The sequence below is a fragment of the Phyllopteryx taeniolatus genome, chromosome 12 (assembly GCF_024500385.1).
Source record: "Phyllopteryx taeniolatus isolate TA_2022b chromosome 12, UOR_Ptae_1.2, whole genome shotgun sequence".
NCBI classification, from domain to species: domain Eukaryota; kingdom Metazoa; phylum Chordata; class Actinopteri; order Syngnathiformes; family Syngnathidae; genus Phyllopteryx; species Phyllopteryx taeniolatus.
Window position 1 is genome coordinate 15,350,557 of NC_084513.1, and position 23,918 is coordinate 15,374,474.

Here is a 23,918-nt window from a genome sequence, read left to right on the forward strand (position 1 = left end):
CCACACGTAAAAAGGCTCAAAGTTGAAAATGACAATTGTATTCTGTTTTTTTTTTTTTTTTTTTTTTGCTGCATCACATCACACATTTATTCATTTTTTAAGTCAAAAATACATTTTCATAGATATTGTATTTTATCTGTCTGCTACATTAAATAAAGTCATCAGAGGCAATTATTTACATTAATCACAACAAATTCAACAATTTACACTGAGGATGAGAAACACGGAGATGTGCACTGTTTAAAGTATGTAATCCATACAAAGTGCCACATGAATGTAGACAATCATTGTTAAGACAAAGCCAAGCCTCACTATAAACAAAACAAACAAACAAAAAAAAAAAACTCCACTGAAATTGACACAAGACAGTAGGATACAGTATTCTGGTCCACAGAAATTCAGAAGTCACACAGGCACCGTATATGTACTCTTCTGTCTTATAACTGCACAAAATTATTCATATTCACATATGGCAGAGATGTTAAAAAAAAAAAAGTTTTATTATTAAATTTAATATATGATTGATGTTCGTATTGTACTATACATGACTGCTTCGTTCAAGTGCATCTGCTGGCAATGTGGCTGTCTTACAATATTCTTGTGTCGTTGGTGTGCATCAGTCGGTGGAGCGTTTCACTGTGGCAAGGCTTTCAAGATGGCATTCACCTCCTCAGCAACAGCTGTCAGTGCAAACTCAAACTGGTCCTGAGTGGGAGAAGTGAGAGTAAAAGCTGTTAGAAAAACACAGGAACATGTAGTAATCATTTATTTGCATATAAATTACACATGCTTGGTACCTTGGTGCGGACCAGGCCAGGTCTCTGGTCTCTGATGTGTTCCAGTGTGGCAGCAATGTCAATCTCCTTTACTCCTTAAGACAGGATCAGCCAAGTTATTATTATTTTTTTAATGTGTATTGTTTTTAAATGTTTGATTTGTTTGACTCAAGGTCTGCTCTCAACTTTGTCAGGCGACATCCTTCATGGATTTTTTCGTTGTTTTCAGACCAAGAAACATCAATGAAACGTTTTCTATTTTTTGTATTAAAAATGTTTTCATCTTACTGATCTTATTGGACAGGATTTCAGGAAACAATCTTATTGCACCTTTCTAAAGGATCCTGGTCACTTTAGCCTAATTTAGACTCTACGGTAGGCTAAAGTGACCAGGATCCTTTCTTCTGAGGCTGAGAGCATTCTAATCAACTATAAATTTGCAATATTAGTCATTTACTGTATATTAAAAAAGAAATAATAAAAAAGTGAATATTTTTTGAAAAATTTTCAAGAAGCAAATCATTTTTAAATAAATGCTTGCCGTATACTTATGTCATGTCTTGAGTCAGATATCAATTCACAATAATAATAATAATAATAATAATGTCACTCAACATTTGGCTAGGGCATGAATAATTGTGGGTATTTGTAATTGTATATGTTTTTGTCATTATTCTACCAGTTGCCATTTTAAAACAAACATTTTCTTTACGCATCAATCCGTGATCCACTCATTACGCTAAAAATACGTGGGTGTGGGCAGAAGCAGAGAAGACTTACCTTTGGCCATGCGGTTCAGCACCATGTCAATGAGGATGTACGTGCCAGTCCTGCCAGTCCCATCACTGCAGTTGTGACACAGCAAAACAAAACGTCAGTATAACAAACATCTTTTTGCCAATGTCCATCGATCCATCGATCCATCCTTCCATCCTTACTAGGGTTGCAGGTGTGGTGGAGTCTATCCCAGCTGACTTTGGGCGAGAGGCAAGGGTAAACGGTCGCCAGCCAATCGTAGGGCACATATAGACGAACAACCATTCACACTCACATTCACACCTATGGACAATTTAGTCTTCAATTAACCTGCCAAGCATGTTTTGGGAATGTGGGAGGAAACTGGAGTAGAAGCCCCGGATTTGAACCCACAACCTTTGAACTGTGAGGTGGATGTGCTAACCAGTCGTCCACCATGCCACCTTTTCAATGTAAAGTACTGCATAAATTGATTTGTCTTACACTACATTTTCTGTCAAAGTACAGTGATGTAAGTGGTAACTAAACAACGCGTGTTGCTAATCAGAAAAAGACTAACAACAAGGACCACAGTAGTCATACAGCAAGTAAATCTTGTTTTAAACTGTTCATTGTGAGTCAATTTTCCTGTAATTCTGATTTTTGTGTGAGGTAGTGCATTCATAACTGTTATTTTATTTACCTGCAATGGACAATAATTGGACAGGAGCGACCTCTGTAGCATTTATTCACCTTCCTGAAAAGCGTCAGAGGAGGAATAGTAAAAGAAAACAGAGCAAAAGACACACACAAATGGGGTGCATTACTGACCTCTTTCACAGGACGAATTGTAATAGAGTGAAGTGTTTTGAAAAGGAGATTAATGACTGCATATGCAGGATTATGCAGCCACAGTTACTATTGTGGCTTATGGTTGAATTAAAAGCAATTAGAGAGCAGAGCAACAAGAGGAATGAAATGAATAATGAAGTAAAGGATGACATGATGATATATTATGTGAGATGGTGGAGGTGGCAAAATGGTAGGAAGCCCCGGATTCACTGTCCCTCTTGCAGTAGCCAGTCACACCTGCCAATGCTCATTTTTGTGACTATGCAACTGGAGCCAGAGTACTAGCTGCAAACCGCAAAAATGACACTGGGAGATGTTGGAGTACAAACCTATCTGGACGTGCACTTTGACAGAGGGAGAGAGAGAAGGAGCAGTGAATGGACACAACACAAAATACGAAATGGCATTAAGGGATGGATGTGATGAAGCTGAAAAGCACTTTAGAAACATATTGTATCTCTGTCTTGAGGAGAGTTTTATACAGATTGTTGTGTGGTAAAAAGAAAATTTAAAAAAATGACGTGATAATTCACAGTATGGTAGGGAAACGTTATACCATCTTGAAGTCAAAGATACAAACTCAACTAGTGACAAGTGACTATTCCAGTGGAAAATAATGTTCTTTTCCGCTTTGTATAAACACAAATCAAGGGCATGCACAGGGTTCATGTGCATTTGTGTCTGTGTGCTTTCACACCTGCGGAAGTCAAGCAGGGGCCGTGTTGAGGTGGGGATTCCGTCAGCCGGCCAGCTCAGTAGGTGAAACTGTGTTAGAGTTCTCGTCTCTTGTGTCTGGACGTTCTTCAGGTAGAAGCTACGCACCAGGAAGTCCTTGCACCAGATATGCTCTGACACCAAGTTCACCTATAGAGGGACCAAAGGAAGTCAAGGAGGCAGATGGTAATCAAACCATAAGGTATCGTGTTAAATTAACAGTATGTTTACCATTGTGGTTGCATGTACTTTGTAGTGGTGTATACACATGACTGGGGTGTTTATCATGATGCAACTAAATAAGGTAACCAAAATATTAGAAACGGGCAGCTTGGTGCCCTAGTGGTTGGCCTAACAGGTCTGAGGTTCCATGTTCGAATCTCTAGTAGGGTTTGCTTCTCCCACATTAAAGAAATATATCACTCAATATGAAGAAGTTGCACATTACTGCAAACTACAACCAAAACAATGAGTATATCTTTGAAATGCCTGTCTAACATTGAAAAAGGAGGGACCTTTTGAAAATGTCATCTCTTCAGTGTGCAAGTGTACCTATTGTTATGGCTAGATACTAACTACCACAGTATGTCACCAGGGGGAAACATAACTTCATGCTTTTTGTTTATTAATTATCAAAAATACTGTACAGCTTGACGGTTAAAAAACAAACACAAAATCAACCCTAACCTCATAGATGTGGTAGAGTGACGAACCCTCATCCGGCCAGTATCGCTCGCTCTGTTTCTGTCCATCCTCTGCCAAAGCGGACATCATCACTATGACCGTGCAGCCATTCTCCCAAACCATCTGAAGTATAGTAAGAACATGCACATGCATGGCTGTGAGAACATCCAATAATGGCTTTATATATATCTAGATCAGTCGTTCTCAAACTTTTTACACCAAGTACCACCTAAACAAATTTTTAACTCTCCAAGTACCATCATCATTACCAACATTAAAATACAGGGGAATTGAAGGCCACAGTCTTCAAACACAAAAACCCAAGACAGTTGACAATTTGAACATTAACACTACGTTTAAATATAAGGGGGGGAGGGAGAGAGCTAATAATTACATTAAATGTATTGCATATACAAGTTGAATAAAAATGTACCCAAAAGACAGTTTAAAAGCAAACTCTTCTTAAAGATTAGATGCAAATATATTGTACTAAAATATTAAATATAACTGTAAAGTAATTGGACAGTCATTCTTCTGCGTACCACTAGTGGTACTAATACCACACTTTGACGATCACTGATCTATAGATCATAGCACATAACAATGGCATCAGAGATTTAATATGCATGTGTCAGTGGTCTTTATGTTTCACATTCACCATTACATCGGTTATTTTGTACATGATGTGATGTGTGTACTGTATACAATAATGTATTAACCTGCCAAAAATCAGCCACTGTGTGAGGCAGAGGTCCCTGTGTGGCAATATACGCTGGCTGGCGAGGGTCGTGATCAAACTGTCGGTTGAAATGGAATAAGAAGGCAACCTTAGTGCACGTGAACATACTGTATTAGATAAACATTACATGGCTTGTACAGAATGTCATATTGTGAAGTTAAATTTACAGAGGGAACAATTCAACAACTCAGTACAGTACTATAAATCATACATATACTGTAAGTAATTTATAAATGTGAAGTTAAGTTTAAACTTGACAATTGATAGTGAAGCATTGTGTAATGATACATAATATACATTTAAATAAAATAGGTGTCTCAAAAATAACGACTTACAACAAAACTGGCATTGATGTAATCTTGCTTTCTGGGGTTCAGCTCCCTTTTCAGCTTCACACGTGAGTGATCGTCTTTGAAGAAAAAAGGGAGACTTATAAGAATAAAGCAAAGGAAATAATACAGGAGAGCTGATTAATAACACAATTGGGACACTAATGTGATAGTATGGGGGGGGCACATACATGGAAGCGATTCAGCTTGTCTGTTTTTGGCCATGTTGCTGGGAGTTTGAGCCGCATCCACTGAACTGGGGTCAGCCTGGAAGGAGCACAGCGCCTCCCACTCCTTCTGAAGGCGGTCCTTGTTACGAAGGTGGTCCTCCATATAGGCCTGAGACAGGCATGCAGGTCATAAATACCGTCTCATTAAAGCAAAAGAGGTTTTTCATAGCTGGACATGCCACCGGGGACCATGATTGCTGTTGTGTGTTCACGCACCAGAATCATGTGACCGGTGGAGATGTCCATATTTGACTGGGCAGGTTCCTCACTCCAGGATGGAGTGGAGCTGTGGGTGGAGGACGGGCTGTGCTGTGGGCCATCGCTGAATTGGGAGGAAACGCTGCTCATGCGGGATGTGTCCGTTCCTCGTCGACCACCGGCGTTGGTGGCGGAACCCGCCACACCACTACTCGTGGCACCCACGCAGTCCTGGCGGCACAGGGATGATTTAGACGCCATGTGCTGTCGACATAGCTCCTGAATGTGCAGTAGAGACAAAGGAGAGGTGGAACAGCAATGCAAAACTCAATACACAGTAGCTTGTTGTACAATTGCGTGTGAATGCTGAGAGGTATGGAAAGCTGAAAGTATTTATTTGATATGGTTGACATACAGCTCAATGGACTAGTATACTTTGTCCTCACTTGTAACAATTCAGTGCACTAGTAGCTTGACTGGGTCTTACTTTTTGTCCCAGGAACTAAATGTCCCTCGTAATTTGTTGTGAAATTGCCTACAATTGCCACATCATTGCCTTTTTGTCCATGATATTATTGCCTCAGGCAACAGTTCTTACCTTCCCTCAGCTACAGTATGCTGTGTATGGCTTTGTCTGAGTAAATTAAGGTTTCCTGTCAGTTCATTGCTGTGTGTTGTACTCTTTCCGGGGTCATTGTCATTGTGCAGTCTGTCAAGTTTACTACTGAGATTTATTAATGAGAATGAATCTACTACTTTTTTTTTTCTTTTAATAGAAAACAGACTTTTGTGGGTTATGGCCCCACTACTGTATGTCCTCTTGCTGCACTGACAGCTTTGTCTTTCAGCATTTATACAATAAAGAGGAGGAATAATATTCAACTATTTAGCATTAGGGTAACAGTAATTTCTTGGCCGAGCATATTTTTGATGCAAATACAACTTTTTCCACATGTCAGTATCTAAGTATGAAATGTAGATTGCTTTTACCCCGAAGTGCAGTAAGCAGGAAATAATAACGCATAGAAAGTAAAACTCGACATATTTACAGTTGGGCATACACAAATTCACATATTTGCAGATTTCTTTTTAAAGTTATCTTTGAAAGCCTCACATATTTGCTGTTTTTGTGCTCAGCCCAAAGCAGTAAAAATGCAGCATTGTGTCATCTTGGTGCCAAGGAATTAGGTTAAAGTGAGTTAAGGAGCTTCATTTAGCCAAAAGATGTACTTTTGCGCCATCTTGTGTCATTTACAGGCAATTATAAACCTTTTGTGGGGTTGTCAATCGCTTGCAGATTTTTGCTATTCGCATGATCCCTATCTCCCGCGAATATGGGGTTTACTGCACAGTATATACAGCGTGTAAGGCACGAGATGTTACATCAATATATGTCAACATGTCTATTTCTACAAGTATGGCTATGAACAGATTATGACTACAATCTTAAGTAATTTAGTATGATCGCTATACAGTATAATAAATATACAGTATGTACAATCTACTATGCAATGCTTTGTGCAAACTGCCATTACTGGGGGAGAAAAAAGATTTATTCAACAGAATACATACGTGTAGGTTGTGCAACGAGATAATTTACAGTATACAATAGATTTTGGGATGAAAGAACATTACTGCAAATATATTAGTGGAAGTTATTGCAGTTTCACAACTATGCTTAAGTCAATGATGCAGCGCACTGAAGAAGTGTAGCTATTAGAAATTAACAATGGCGTGAGTGTCTCAAGGTAAACAAAGCAAAACGCTGTTGCCTTACCTGATAATCGAAGTGTGTTTCAGCCCCTCCCTCTGGCCCGAGACCAAGTTTGCCATTGGCCACTTGGTGAGCATAGTGTCTCAGGCAAGCAATGCCCACAGCCAGTATCAACACCCCTCCTACCACTGCCATGGAAACTAGTGTGATGACCATCCCACTGGATCCCTGGGAAACCCTGGTTACCTGAGGGAGACCCTGTGCATTTGTCCTCTGGAAAAAAACACACACACAGTGAACAAGTGAGAATGATATGGGCACGTGGACAAAGAAGAAATGATCTTCTCAGTGTACATCTCAGAGCGGACACCGCAGGGGAATTGCCCTTTTGCTTCTGATAATGTAACATATCTCAGAGTGCATACTAATTCCTTTAATCTGACTGACATTACTTGCAGATATAATTTCTACACGTACATTTACAATCCATTACTTTTATAAACTGTACATGTGCATGGCTGCAATATTATAACATCACTACCTCCCACACTGCTCTATGTGCATGCTAACGTGGTATTCATGGATTTTTGTTGATAATCCAATATTTAAGAAAAAAAATCTCTGTTGTTGATTCATGCAGGCAGTCTGTGGGACGAGGGGAATAGGTTAATGACACCTGTCGTCATAGCACCTAGGATCTGGGCACCACAGTGGGGGAGAGGAGGACAAAGCACCATGGCAACAAGTGAAATGGTGCTCACTCATTCACTCATGCACATTCAGACACACGCACAGTGGTTATGTAAAAAAAAATCTACCAGACAGAAAAATGTAGAAACAATTTTTAATGCTATAATATAGTCAACCATATGCACAACAACAACAACACATTATGCATTTCCGGTGGAAAGACGAGGCGGTGTAACAGTTTCCGGTGTCTGTCTGTTTCAAGATGGGACATCATTTGATGGAAAAAAAAAAAAAAAAAAAACCTCATTCTTTAAATGTGTGATATCTAGGCGCTTGTGTGATAGGTATATTCAATGATTCGGTGCTGCTACTTTTAAAAGGTCAAAGGTTTTGACTTTTTAAAGATGAAGGCATAGCTCTTCCAGCTAGCGGTGTGCCACCCGCGTTTTATTTTAACACGTTTAAAAGTGACCCGGTACTACAATGGGGATGGGAAGTTAACATTTGCCGAGACAATTTCACCATCGCAACGACAAGAGTTGGCGACAGTCCCCGCACTCCCTTTCCTTCCTCGCTCAGGGCCGCTTGGCTCCGGCTGGCCGATCCACTGCCAGCTGCTGCCGTCACCATCCCCCCTCATTGACGATTAGTTTCTGATTGGGCAACTCCAGGCGACCATTACTCCCCCCATGCCTGCCTACTTTATAATCGGGAAACTCTGCCACCCCCCCAACACCACCCTCTTCCCGTCAACGATTAGTTTGCATATCTGGGGTGGCGGGGGTGGTAGTAGAGAGTGGTGGGTGCTCTTCAGGAGGCTTAGGTAGGGGTGCCCTGAATTAGGAACTACACCCCTGTGCTTGTGCGTGTATATCCTGTACCTTTCCCACACCAGACTGTACAATCTTCAGGCTTGTCTCGGACTCCAAGAAGTTTTTTTCAGATACTGTAGTAAGAAACAAAACAAGTGTGTCAGTGTTGAATGTCAGGAGAAAAAAAAAAAGAAAGCTTGGTGAGATTCTCTTTGAATGTGAGAAAATACAACGTGTGTGGGTACAACGCTGCATGTGTATGTTTATTTTTCTAGTCTCACCAGCTTTAGCTGCCACCTCTGCAGCTGTCATATTGTGCTCATTCTGGCGGATACGAAACGTGAGCGCCGGTCCCACCACACTAGTAGCACAAAACACACATGCTCACACAAACTGTCAGAAGAGCAAGTCATTTGTATTTACTGTATAATAAACATGCATGCATTGCACACACATCCTTATGGTCATACCTAATCTTGATGAAGCTGCTGGTTGTCATGTGTGTTTTCTCAGCCAGAAGCTCCAGAAGCTTCACTCCATCATACAAACTCAGAGGGCTGGGAAGGAGAACATTTATTATGTTAATTTGTATCATTACTTAAATGTTTTTTTCTTTCTTTCAGAGAAGTAATAGTTTTGGAATACAGTACCAGCATTTGTTATATGTTATGTAAGATATAACTCAAATTTCCGCTTGATTAATCAACTCAAAAACGAAACAAATTCATGGTAGTGGATGTCCACAATTCATCGTTCCTTCAATCTTTTGAGCAACTACAAATAAAAAAGGTTTCTTCCTTGTTGACGTCTTAAAATGATCAACACACAAAAAATGATGATGTTCCTAATAAAACGCTTAATTAATCCAATTTAGACTGGTGGGATGCAATACATTAGTGATTAAAAAAAAAAGTGTTATGGGTACCACTACTACTGGTATGTGGGCTCTATTAAGTGGTACACAAAATAATAACTGAACATGACATGAAATTCCATCAAACATGAATGAAGCGTTTATCTACCCATACAGCCTTTTAAATTGTTGTTTTAAAAAAAAATCCTGTACAGTACATTTTTACTTTTCATGTAACATACATGTTTTGATTTTTCTTGTACAGCACATTTTTAAGTACATGTCAGTTGTATTCAACTTTAAAGTACAGTGCAATATATTTTTATTTCATCTTTAAGACCTGATTATTTTCAAACATTTATTAAATAACAATTTTATTTTACTTTTACAGTATGTGCAATACATTTTAACTGAATTGTTGTTTAAGTATAGTTTTTCTTTTTCTATATCCAAGTGCAGTGTTAATGCTCAAACTGTGCATGATGTTTCAGTGGCTTACAATAATAATATACATTTTAGGAATAAAAACCTCATTTTTAATGAACACGTAGTCCTTTTATATTACTGTACATTGATGTTGGTCATTATGATGATACTTGATGGTAAAAGTTTGAGAATCACTGCAATAGATGTTGAATTTGGATCAAATACTGACCTCTGGTTAGTGACAATGTAGCCATATTCCTCTTTGGCCCCTGTAGCCTCAATTTGTGGCGCTCCCTCCTTCTCCACACCAATTCCTTCTCCAGGAGCAACCAGTGGGGTTTGGGAGACAGACAAAGGAGGCTCTATGCTCTTTGTCGTAGGTGTGGTTACAGCTGACACAGGTTGGGGGGCCTGAGCGGTGTCAGGTGCAATGGGGACAGAAGCAAGCTTCTCCGGCTTCCTAGGCATGGTATCTGTTTTTAACAGCTGCATCTATTGAGAACAATGACAGGAGGACTGTATTAGGCAAGGATGATTGCTGCAGGTGAACACAGAGGATGGTTTCTAGGGTTGGATCTGTTGCAACTGGATGTACTAGCTTCAGGAAATCTCCCTTTTGCACCTAATCAGTGGGAATCCATCAGTTCTGAGAGCCTCAGTTCTATATACAGTATAGACTGTATCTATGCTCACGTTTTAGACATTAACGATCCCAAACAAGCAGGAACTAATTTAACCTTGAAAAACATATTTTCTGAGAAGCTTTACATTACATAAATAGTGACATACCTCCTTGAGAGTGACAAGGTCCTTCTCATTTGGATCTATGGAGAGAAGCACACAACACAAACAGAGAAGTTTTTTAAAGCAGCAAAGTTCATTCAACTCCAGTTTCAGGCATCAAGCTGATAGTAAAACAGGTTACTATATGGAAAAACCCGGAAATCCCTCAATGGATCAGTCAGGAGTTGTGCTAGACCCTTTAGTTCTCCCAAATGATACAACACTTCCTACAGAGAAGACTGTCCAATCTTGCAGGCAGTCTTTCCAGGAGCGTGGAAGTTACACTGTTAACTACAAAGTCCAGACCAATTCCATATTAGCTTTGGTAACTAGTGCTACCCAATACCTTGTGTCTTGTCTTGGGCCTGCAGCAGTTGGAGTATGAGGGCTAGTTTGTAGAGCTGCTCTTGGCTGAGTTCTTTAGGGTCGACCCTGTACCTCTGTAGGACGCCGGACATTTTTTGCACCAAGCCATCTAACAAAAGGTATAGCACAAGCTTGACAAAGAACAACACATTTAAAGTGGTGCACACATGAATATGTAATTCAAATGTTGTAACAGACTTGTACAAGGACCAAAGCATGTGCGTTGTTTCCTCACCACTGTTTCCTGACTGGGCGCTGTAAACCTTATTTTGGAGTGCTGGTTGCCTGTTTGTAGATCCAAATCTCTCCTCTAGGTTGTAATCGTCTGCATAGTCCAGTGGTGTCTCCATTTGGAAGTCATCATAATAAGGCAGGCCTGAGAATATGTTGTTACATGTATGAAATTAAATCGCAAGATGTGTATTGAGATACGTTGACAATATTTGAATGCCTAACATTAGTCATGTTTTTACCAGCAGAAGCCAATGACGTTGACCCACGATGGCGATAAGACGATGATGGTGCAGAAGCCAAATAGACGGACAATGCCTCCTTAAGGAGTTGCCTGTCTCGCTCTCGCTCTCTCTGATTGGCCTGCGACCATGCAGAAGGGCGAGCATAGCCTCCTCCTCCACCAATGAGAGATCTATCTGCTTCATCTTGGTGGCTGTGCTGTGATTGCCAGAGATATTTTGTGGTTTGTTTTTTTCTTTCGATTTGTGGTTAACTTCAGAGTATGGTTACCAAAAGCAGCAGTGCCGGACTATCTAGCTTTGTGCACGACATAAGTAGACTCCCAAAGACTGGTGTGGCATGCATACTGCAGCATTATCATTTAGTTCAGTTGTCATTTTTTACTTTTGATTTTTGTAGTTTTAAAGGTGGCGGCACGGTTGACGACTGGTTAGAGCGTCAGCCTCACAGTTCTGAGGACTCTGGTTCAATCCCCGGTCCCGCCTGTGTGGAGTTTGCACGTTCTCCGTGCCTGCATGGCTTTTCTCCGAGCACTCCGGTTTCCTCCCACATCCCAAAAACATGCTTTAATTGGTGACTCTAAATTGCCCGTAGGTGTGACTGTGACTGTGAGTGCGAATGGTTGTTTGTATGTGCCCTGCGATTGGCTGGCAACCAGTTCAGGGTGTACCCCGCCTCCTGCCCGATGGCAGCTGCGATAGGCTCCAGCACGCCCGCGACCCTAGTGAGGAGAAGCGGCTCAGAAAATGGATGGATGGATGGATAGTTTTAAAGGTTCCAGGCCCTCAAAATATATATTTTTATATTTTTACTAGTGTTTATTCATAACATAGGTCAAAATTAGTCTGTGACATACTCTAAGTTTGACATCTATGCGGTTTGTTGATTGAATGGAAAAGGTAATAAACGACATTAGTCTTGCAAAACGACCGGATAAGATTTCTGTGTGTTTGTGGCGTAGATAATTAATTATTAATCAAGTACTAGCCCACTTTGTTGTTGTTACCCACCCACTCAAATCAGATGAACGGCAACACAGCTTTTCCGCGTTTTAAGCGAGCAAGTCTCAGCCGCCGCCAAGCCATACAAGTACAGTCTATAAAGTATACATATGTTGCCTTTTACAACAATACTCAATTATATTGCGAGCGATGAACGTTGCACGCAGGTTAAAGTCGAGTTAATGGTTGCGGAGGATGTGCCTAAACCTCAAAATGTCATCCTTTCTTTTTATTTTCACCCATGTCCCCTTTAGCTCACATTCCCTATAAGTTGGCCAATAATCCAACGCTTGGTAAATTCTGCTTCATTATGATAGTAAGACCCTGTATCAAAGGATTCACGATAAACACTTGGCCACCACAAGCAACAAGAGATCAGGATATCGCCAAGGACCAATCAGAACAAAGCTGTTTTCCATATTTAAATAAAGAATAACAGCGATCCAACCAAAGCAAAGCTTATTTACATATCAAATATTAATGAGAAATTCAACTGTCTCAATTGCCAAGCGTATATAGTAGACCAACTAGAATAGCTTGAAAAAGGGCATCCTGAGCATTTTCAACCCAATTTATCTTGAAAACCCGATAAAAAGACATAAAGATTATACAAAAAAAAAATGATGGCATGGGACTTGTAAGTAATGTTAAGAAATAAAGAAATGTTTGGTGGCCTTCAGCTATATGTGTGTGAGTCTAACCTGCTGGTATGTGTAAGGGTTGATGGAGGCTGCCTGCATTTGTATTGGGGACCGAGGTGGCTCAACGATCATGTAGTCCACATAGTTGCCAGCAGGTGCTGCAGACCCTGGTTTGGAGACGTGTTGTTTGGACCTTGCCACCCAGACAGAAACAAAAAGGATTAGGATGGACATGGAGTCTTGGATTACAGAGAAGGTGCAAGGGGAGCTAAACTGCATCTGACGGAAGGATTGAAGGGATTGATTGTACACCTCTCCACGACTTTAGTTCTGTATCACTAAACATGACTGCAGCTGGAGAGAACTTACGGAGCATGCGAGGAAGAGTTCGGTTTGGAAGATTGGGTGACGTGAGGAACTCTCTTCAGTTCCTTTGATAAAATATACTGGGTGATGTCATCTCGCCAGGAAAGTCCTACATACACAGCAAATACAGACAGGGAGTGACCAATATTGTTAACCATTTAAAGCAGTGTAGGAAATTGTTTTATTTTACACAAGGCCTTCCCCTACAGTTATAAAGGGACATTTAATTTTAAGCGTAGTAACACTAACAAAACATAATATGCAAACTACTGGAATTTATTTAATCTATCCAGACTGATGTTATTGATTACTAAAATGCTTCTTTAAAAGAGGATCAACGATGAGGTCATTTAGAGCATAGCAATGTTGTGGTATTGATGTCATGGCATTGCCACATCAAAGCTCCTTCTAAGGATATTTGCATTATGTTTTCTTAGGATTGCTGTTAGGTGTTGTCATGTGTAAATCTTGATTTAAATAGACTTGCCCGAACACAAACTCACCTTGTAGCATGAGCTGTTTGAGGACTTCCTGCATTCTCTTCAGTACAGGAACTGTCACTTGATACCGGACCCGGTCCTGCTTCGAACTGCGACACTGACCAAATAGCCCATCTGGTGAGCACAAACACGCGCACAATCATTCCAATTTAGAACACCAGCCTGTGTCACAGTATCCATCCATCCATTTTCTGAGCCGCTTCTCCTCACTAGGGTCGCGGGCATGCTGGAGCCTATCCCAGCTATCATCGGGCAGGAGGCGGGGTACAGCCTGAACTGGTTGCCAGCCAATCGCAGGGCACATATAAACAAACAAACAACCATTTGCACTCACATTCACACCTACGGGCAATTTAGAATGGTCAATTAACCTACCATGCATGTTTTTGGGATGTGGGAGGAAACCGGAGTGCCCGGAGAAAACCCACGCAGGCATGGGGAGAACATGCAAACTCCACACAGGCGGGGCCGGGGTTCGAACTCGGAACTGTGAGGCAGAAGCTCTAACCAGTCGGTCACCGTGCTGCCATGTCACAGTATATATATGTAAAAAAAATGTTGTCTTGTCTATATTTATTCAAACTAAAACCCCTCAATCGCTGCAATATGCTGCCTTCTGTTTACTTAGAGTATGAAATATGCAAAGCTTCCCTGATGACACCTTTCTATCCCGTGTGGTCACAGTAGCACTTAACAGTGATTCATACAATTGAAGTACAGCCCACACATTTTATCCTGATTGCTATAGTACCCTCAACAATGGCCTTTCACTGTCACTGACCGTCGTTTTGAACATTTTCTACTTACCTGCAGGCAGCCTCGTGGCAACAACATGACTGACTACTGATTTGATCATTGATCAATGTGATTTACACAAACAGAATTATTCACTTTTAAATCTAACATCCTGGTAAGCTAAGATAAAAAAATACTAAGAAATAATAACAACAACAACAAAAAAGCAACTTTCAGACTGCAACGTGAGATAATGTGTAAAACCGAGAGTATATTTTTCTGACGCAATGATGAGTCACTGCAGTCTTTCGGTACACCCTCTAAATCTGACACAAACCCTGTGACACTGAATTGTTACAATGAGCAGATTATAGAGGATTGATGTGCTTTTTTAGCCTCTAATTATATCAAAGAGTACATAGAGTCTTATTGCAACCCTAAAATATATATAGGCTGTATGGTTTAACCTTAAATTCAATTTTCTGAGACTTGTGGATCAGGCAGAAAGAAAATGTATATGTTAACCGGCATAATGAAGACAAAATACATAAAACTCAATTTGTAATGTAAAATAAATAGTACCCTATAATTCATTTTTTGTGGTTTCTTTGCTTAGTTTGCTGGGGTGTACAAAAATTATTTTCATGGAACTTTTAGGAAGAATTTTTTTATTATTATATATTTTTTTTCATTGTAACGGGTCCAAATAAAGATGCAGATCCAGAATTGTATTTTGACTATTTTGCATATTTACAGTCCACTCAATCAAAAAAACAAAAAACAAGAAAGCCTTGTCTTCTTGATTAATTTCCATAGTATATATATATATGTATGTATATATATATATATATATATATATATATATATATATATGTACATAGTGCTTATATATATATATATATATATATATATATATATATATATATATATATATATATGTACATAGTGCTTTACAATAATATTTAACTATATTGGCTCTGGCTAAAAAGTGAACCCTGGAGAGTCTCTGTTGCAGAAATGAACGGGTGCAGTCACGCAATTTGAAAACAACACTGCTAAAATCATACAGTGACTGTATGCCCATCTTAATATTGACATTTTTCAGCAACTATTGTTTGTTTTTTATCCGACCATACTGTAGGTTTGCACTTTTACCAAAATGTTGATATTGTTGACTTGATGGTTGTGAGTCTTAACGGATTTGCAACATGAGTAGGGTCTGAGTATGAGTTAGTGCAATCACTCTGGATGTCTCACTCTCTTTCATTTTGTAGCCTGTCCTGTTTGGCTGCTTGGACATGCAGAATCTTGGATCTGTATGCCTGTATATGCCGGAACAGTCTTTTTTTTCTGTGCAACAGGGGAGTTTGATATACTCCCTCTGTAGTTATTAGTATTGTGGTTGGATATTTATTGGAAATGCAGTTGGCCAGAACTGTATGCATCTCTGTGCACTTTCTCCCAACCCAAAAATACCCCTGTTAAACCTGTGTGTATGATTTAGGAATTGTCTGTGAACATTTGACTATAACCCACACATATCTTCCTGTATTTTGAGAACAAATGTTCTGGTTATCCTTCATTTTTGACAATTACAAATAATCATCCATATGTAATTACTGTTTTGGAACCGTTTGCTCATGGTCGTACAAAAGTCTTTCACCTTAAAGTGTTTTTTTTTTTTTTTCCTTAAAGGGACTATGGTTCCAATTTAGTCTGCTTCTGGACTGCATGTGCAGACACATTTTATATTTTTATATTCTGTGCTACGGCTATGCTATGTGCGAAAGTGCAATTTCCACCGAGCAGTGCGTAAGCGTATGTCAGTGACTCATCACTGTATTAGCGCAACAACTGTGGGGGTGTCGACCTCGACGTGATGTCGGTGTTGCCATGGAAACAGCAGTGCAGGGAGGTGGGGCTTCGGTGAAGGTAATGAAAGGGAGATGGGAAGGAAACAGTGGGAGATGGACACATGGGGCTGCTAGAGGGAGAAAAATCCTTGACTTGATTTGACATTTTGTTGCACAAGCCTTTTGTCAATACATTTTTTATTTTTTTTGCAAACACCGGATGTTTTGCGCATAAAAAATGCTATGAGTGTTTGTGTGTGTCTTACCATCAGAGCAAAACTGATCCCTGGAGCACAGTTTTCTCTCAAACAGGCAACCTGATGCAGAGGAAAAACAAACAAGGCCAACAGGTAAAATTTGTGAATGCAACAAAGTTTGAGACACTCTAATGCACTGTGATTTGAACAAAAAAAAACAATTACAAAAAAAAATACACCCAAGAGATTTTAATTCACAATTAGTCAGCCACCGAAGCCATCCATCCATTTTCTATATAAATTATATTCACTAGGGTTGTGGGTATGCGGGAACCTATTCCATCTGACTTTAGGTAAGAGGCTGGGTACACCCTATACTGGTTGCTAGCCAATCACAGGCCACATAAACATAAACAAACAACCTCTTCCACTGAGATTCAGTTTTCAGTTCACCTAATATGTTTTCGAAATGAGCTTGGATTCAAACCCCACACCTCAGAAATGTAAAACCACTTGTACACTGTGTCAACCTAGCCACCAATATCAATTTTAAAAGAAATTGTTGCAGGTGTGATGTCAAAATCTTACAATTTCTTGGTACACAATACATAATACACACTGTACAACAACTAAATTATTAGCGTTAAATTATCTTTTTTTTTGTTCATAAATCTCTGCTTTTTCTCATCAGTTTTCTGGGGAATAAGACCTCGGTGTTGCGTGAATGAGCAGGTGGTTGGCGCTAGATTGGACGCTAGTGCTTCGGATGATGCATGGTTATCTCTGTTTGTCCCTGCCTGATTTGCAGCTCTCCGCTCTCCATTTGTATGTCAGAGACAATCAAAATTAAATCAAAGTCAATACCAAGCATGCATTTGACTACAGATGGATACATCATAAATGGATGAACCTTTGGTACGGCAACAAAGATTCTGTACTCAGCTTTGACTGACAATGTGGAACAATGTACTGTAGTAGGTATGATTGTAGTTAGACAGTTAGTTTAGAAATGAATCAATTAATTAAATTGCAGTATGTCTGAGAGGATGGCTGGTCGCAGGAGAGCCGCTAATGCGAACCTCATCCTGGTTTTATGTGCTTGGTCGGATGCTTATTAGAAGGAACAGAGATGGAAGAAAAAATTATTTCACCATGAATGGGTAAAAGCAATGTGTTATATCATAACGCACAAAAAGCTTGTTCTCAGGCTCAGTTGCCATTATACTTTCGCACCTCTTGTCGAATGATGCTTACTTACTAAAGACAAATTGTGCAATACATAGTACTAGTAGGTTACCATTAATGTTGTAATACCATTTTCATAGTAACACCTGTTTAGAAGTCAGAATTCTCCTCATTTATATATTCTTGACAAATCAGTGATTGTGAATAGATTGAATGGATTCCTAACATCACATTCAAAGCAATATCATAGTAAAATAAGCCAAAATGCATAGTTACATTGAATTAGCCCACAATATATAATAGAACATTTTATTGACTTGTATGTTTGACTTTGTGGAAGCTTAATCAATGGCAAGCTATCAGCAGTTTTTTCTTTCTTTCTGGTTTATACAAGACGACAAATAATCTTATGTTCTACTCAAAGGGTATTCAAGTCGTGTAGATTAGTGCAAACAAAAACCCCAGAAACCCCTTTATTTATCTGAAATCTTGCACAAGACAAAAACAATACGTTACAACTTTATTTATTTATCTAGAAATGATTAGATTGGTTCATTTTTATCTGACCCAAAGATTCTTTATGCATGTTTGAGCTTATAAACAGAAGGGGAATTGAGAAAAAAATAATAAGAAGAAAAAGAACAGAGAATGAGAGTTACAAAGAACAGAAGCATCCTTCCCAAAGTCCGTTTTTTTCTATATGTATTTTATTATGAGTTTGGCGGTACAATATTGAACAAGACGCATAGTACTAAATAGTAGTAAGATAGTGGACATATGGTTGTTATCTCTACGTGAAAAAATAATTATCGGAGAATGCAAAATGCACTGCTTATCACTCCTCCCTTGGCATCTTGTAGCTAATCATCCACAGATGACAGATCATAATCTATTTGGCAAGATAAATCACATAACGACAGAAGCACGATGTTGATAAAATAAGTCACAGCTCACAGTGAAGGATGTCTGTTGAAAAAAATCAAAACAAAAACAGCCCATGCATACTTTGAGCAGCCATCCATCTCCATCATCTTACCGTATCTGTCTGACAGCCCTGCGTGAAACATGATGGTGAGGAGCAGCACAGCTCGCCATGCCCTCGGATTCTGCATGGTGCGTTCAAGTGTCACAGCAGAGCAGAAGAAATATTTGCCCTTTTCCTCTCCTTTAAATCCCCATTGTGTACACACAAAAAAAGGGCTGCAGAGTCAGTGTGGACGGCTCAAATTTGGTGCACGACCCCCCTTGCGGCAGCCAAATATAAAGGTATAACAGGTTGGAAATGTATGTTTTTCAATTCGCTATGTGCGACTGGTGGCAATAAAAGGAGACCGGGCGACTGGCTGGATGCAAAAAGTGCAATTTTCTCCCGTTGAGAAGTGATGCGGAGGAGGGGCGGGGCCAGCAGCACCATTGCGGAAATAACGTAAACGCAAATGAACCTTGAACGAAGCTGCAGGTGCGTCATCGCTGGCCGAAATAGCAAAGGGAGACGAGCACCCTGTTTACAGACACACACCCTGTCCTTCTGAACAAACACAGTCCTTTACACTCCTTTTGATTAGATTTTTTTCATGGCACAAGTTAGATAATGAAGCTAGTTAAGTATGTGGGAAGTAAGGACAGACTTGTTACTCAATAGATCGGCATTTGAGTATTATTTTTTTTAATGACTTTTACTATTTACATTTCGAAACAGATAGCTGCACTTTCTACTCTTTAATTGATCAAAAATAGGCTTGTTAATTCAACCTCTGCAGACGTGACATTAAAAAAAAGGCGTAAGGTAAAGGTTGAGTTGTCAATTGATTGAGTTCTTGGGGTCTTATAAGGTCGGGAAAAAAGGGGGACAGCAGAATGGACGAACCAGGGGAAATGAATGGCAATGACAAAAGATTGAGAGAAGCAAGATATTCCGCATGACCCCATCCATGGCCTTACTCAGGAGAATTGTTTCGTGGCGAATACCTTGTGTCTTGTGTTGTGCAAGCCTAAATCCACGTGTCTCCTCTGAAAACTCACATACAGGTAAAGTTGATTGTTTTCGGTTGTTATCATTGGCTAATTTAGCCTTTTTTCGCAACTCGGTTCACTAAGTTTGCAAACAGGCAGCATGTTTTGATAGCAACAAACAGTTGCAAGCAGTATGTATTTTTTCAGCATTTTCCCCCCTCTCCATTGTTTCAAGATATCAAAATGGGTATTGCATATGAGCAATAAGCATTTTTGCTATTTTTATTTTTGTATTATTGATCTAACATCCATGCGTGTATTCAGGACTTGCTCTTTTCTCATGTAGAGTTCTATGGGTAAGGCAATGGCAACCTCAGCTATATATATTTGCGGCTTGGCCACACATACAGTACCTCAGGGCTGAAGTTTCCAACATGCCGATGAATCACATATTCTGCAACGTATAAATAAGCACCGTGTATTTGGTCATGTTCAACGCAATTGACTCGGCCATTACCTTCTACCGCAGGGGTGTCCAAACGTTTTCCTCTGAGGGGCGCATACAGAAAAATAGAAGGATGCAAGCGCCACTTTGCCGTTCTTCGACTTTATTAACCTCATTAAAAACAATCCAACAACATTGTATACTTATTTTGAGGATACTGCTAAATCAGTTTTCTGTTAAAGGTGGTAAGGCAAATGATTTTGGGGTGACCCGTAGCCCTGTATCCCACGAGAATAGATCTGCCCCTGCCCTGAGCAGATCTCTATACTCACATTATAAAGAGAAATGTTGTTACTGTTTTAGTTGTATATAGTTTCTTTGCATATCTAGAAAAGCTCTATATAAAACCAATTTGTTATTATTAGTAGTAATATTTGTCAGGTGAGTGTTGCAACCCCCTCACTCTTTTTCAACACCCACACTCAAATGTGTTGAGCGTTATGTCAAACTTTTAAAACTAAATTAATTTTTGTATATGCTGCGGGCTGTAAACACATGGACGGCGGGCTGCAAATGGCCCCTGGGCCGTAGTTAGGATACCCTTGTTCTATTGGGTTCCTTCCTTCTCATTAGGAAAATAATATGGAAATGATTCCGTTCATGTATGTTTATTAGTCGGAATTAAACTCGCAAACTTAAAACAAATAGTTGCTAGAGCGGTGGCAAAAAGTCGCTAAATATAGACTGAATCACTAAGTTGGTGACACTAGTGCGTTTGTAAACTAGCTCCTCTCAGTTTGCAACCATGTTGTTAGTGGAAAGAGTGCATGTTAGCCATTGAAGATGGAAAAGTAACTGTGTATTGGGATTTTCACTCACACCAATCTCTGGTTTGCAGGAACGCATCCATTATTCTTATGTAATAGTCTTGTTTATGCCCAGACCTATTAGATCAGATACCAAGTAGACTTTAATAACCACTTGTCACAAACGAGGTATGCAGAAGGGCGGTACAGCATGTTAAAATAAGATACAAGAATACAGTGGCACATCTGTCAGGTAAGAACAGGAGACTACAACTCACACATGCTCAGCAAAATTGCACAAAAGATAGCAATATTTTGCTCAAATCTGAAATAGTGCCGCAAATTCCGATTGTAGTGTCACAATTTGGAATGAAGAGCAGTATGCATCCATCCTGACATTTTTTTTTGGTTCAGATTAGTGGTCATATGTTTGTTTGAGGGACTGGTTCTTGGAATCCTTTGGGCCCCTGAGTAACAATAAAGCATTATTTCAACACCACAGTCTGGCTTTGTTGAGGTGCTGACAATCCATCCCTTTAAGTATGACACTGCACATTTTTAAATGGTAAACATCCCCCAGATTTGATTCCAATAGAGCACCTATGGGATGTGCTGGTATGGGAGCTACAGCATACACATTTGCAACAACTGTGTTATGCTATCATGTCAATACGGACCTAAAATTAAAGAATGTTTACACTGTACAGAGTTGAATGTATGCCTTCAGGAAAAGAGGCCATTTGGGATGAAAGTCAGGCAGGTACTATCAAGTTGTACCCCAAAAAATAAAAAATATCAGTGACTATCCATGGACACTAGATATTTACACATGAGCATGGAAATTGTGACGTGTTTGAGGTTAGTTTTTGCAACTCAGTTCTACTCTTGTCCTCTTCTACCCTCTAGTGGTGAAAGGAAGTGGGATACATTACATTATGTTTTGTTGATGGCTGCAAAATAAGTATGAGGCCAAAAATGAAATCATGCACTTTAAAACATTTCATAATGTTGATTACCCATAAACACATAATGCAACTCTATTAGGGATACTTTCTGAGGTTGTCAGGGAACACAATAATGCCAATATTTGCGCAAACAGATTGCTTCTATTATCGGAGAGATTACAACCTGAAAACCCTTCATTACATTTTAATTTTAGAACACTATAAAACCAATAAAAGCCTGCCATTTCAAATTCCAGATTCTTGGATTTGAGCCTGCTATTCACACATTTGTCCTATTCTCGGGGTGCCTCAGGCACTATGCGATGAATGACCCATGTTACCATATGGCTCGATGGAATTGCATGCATGCAACAGGAATTTGGTTTCCAAGCGAATATGTGTTATATGGGAATCTAGGTGTGTTAATCCAACTTTTAAGAAAGTCACACACGGTCATATCAAGGTGTGTACATGCATTTTAAGCTTGGTTTCAATTGATTTAATGCGGTTTTCTTCAACGCATGTACATGTACTGACGGTTGCCCATAGTACAGATCGTTTTATTGGACTGTGTGCATTGAGATGTTGCAATTACACTGAAATAAAACAGGATGTGGTCTTTTAAGATGGTGTGACTCATGAATCACAGTGTTTGTTTTAAAGTCCACCGCTTGTTTTTCTTGTCACACTGAGCTGCCGACGGCCCCAAGATAGACTGAACCGAAATACATTTGCATGCAATCACCAACGCACACAAACAGGCACACAGTCATGCCTTTGCCCTCCTTCTATTGTCCTTGTCACTCCTGTTTTGGCAGCTCAGCATGTTGGCATGTGTGTATCAGTGTTTGGTTGGTTGCTAGGTAACATGCATCCCACATTTATAATAGATTAGACCAGCTGAACCCCATCGTCCATGCACACTATCTGGGTCCTTTTAAACACGGCATTTTTACCGTCTGACTGTCCAACTCAGTAGCATCATGTCTAGACATAACCCAACATTTAATCGCCTGAAGCTAAAGCTACATTAAGGTTTTCATTTACAAATAAATCCACATAGTGCAAAATATTTTCTCATGTCCAATGAGTGGTTAAAACGATGATAGTTCGGTTGCTTCAACTTTCAACACATCCTTATTACGTTATTGATACCCCATCATACTCAGAATTGGGATGTGATGAAGATGTCACTGTTGCAATATGACTCATGCATGTATTAATGTGTTAGGTTCGGTGATGAGTTACTAAAAATAAGTCACATATTTCACAAGTGCTTTTACAGGAGAGTTACCAGCTAGCTTTGTGTTTTATTTTAATGTTTGCAATAAAATTATTCGTTTCCTCTTATCATTTCTTTATTTCAATATCCATCCATTTTCTATACTGCTTGTCCTCATTAGGTGCAGGTGCCTATCACAGCTGACTTTTGGTGAAAGGCTTGGTACAACCTGAACTAGTTGCCAGACAATCATGTTTTTTTTTTCTTCTTCAATAGGCATATACCATAATACAATTAAGTATACAATTAATATACTGCAGTTGATGTTGAGTTTCTGATGTACAGTATCATGCACAAAAATTATTCTCTTTTTCTAATAATTCATAGTTTAAGAGCAGCTATGTTCGTTTTATAACTGACATCTTGCTCAGGTTGGAGGCCTGGTGCGGTTTGGCTGCTGTGTACTCTTAATATTCTCTGACTTGTTTGGGACATGCATTCCTCCCAGCCGTGATGGGATCTGAGAGCTAATTTAAGTTTGTTTGCTGGCCGACAGTCCCAACGGTTCGTCTCCGTATCTGATCGCGTTAGTCAACTCTGAGATTATTCATTTTGTGATCTGTGCCAGTGATTCAACTCTAAGTCTCTCTGAGGAAATTGATGCAAGATGGTTCCCGCCATCATGTCATCAGATA

The 23,918-nt window shown here is 39.6% G+C and overlaps 1 protein-coding gene across 2 annotated transcripts; it reads right to left on the minus strand.

Moving 5' to 3' along the window:
* Nucleotides 1-109: 109 nt before the first annotated feature.
* On the minus strand, nucleotides 110-19,212 carry ptprna (protein tyrosine phosphatase receptor type Na). Of its 2 annotated transcripts, none has more exons than XM_061792943.1 (24): nucleotides 18,890-19,212; nucleotides 16,738-16,788; nucleotides 13,887-13,997; nucleotides 13,387-13,492; nucleotides 13,078-13,210; nucleotides 11,375-11,573; nucleotides 11,137-11,277; nucleotides 10,882-11,010; nucleotides 10,542-10,576; nucleotides 9,982-10,244; nucleotides 8,944-9,030; nucleotides 8,755-8,834; nucleotides 8,543-8,607; nucleotides 7,035-7,244; nucleotides 5,276-5,488; nucleotides 5,021-5,168; nucleotides 4,836-4,909; nucleotides 4,481-4,558; nucleotides 3,765-3,884; nucleotides 3,061-3,227; nucleotides 2,215-2,268; nucleotides 1,557-1,621; nucleotides 798-871; nucleotides 110-705 (listed from the first exon to the last, which is right to left on the minus strand). In XM_061792943.1, the coding sequence occupies exons 1-24, from the start codon at nucleotides 18,963-18,965 to the stop codon at nucleotides 634-636; spliced, it is 2,751 nt and encodes a 916-aa protein (XP_061648927.1). In that variant the 5' UTR covers nucleotides 18,966-19,212; the 3' UTR covers nucleotides 110-633. The 2 variants fall into 2 exon arrangements, with proteins under 2 accessions (XP_061648927.1, XP_061648926.1); XM_061792942.1 differs by having other exon boundaries at nucleotides 5,276-5,536; nucleotides 18,890-19,211.
* Between the last annotated feature and the right edge of the window lie 4,706 nt (nucleotides 19,213-23,918).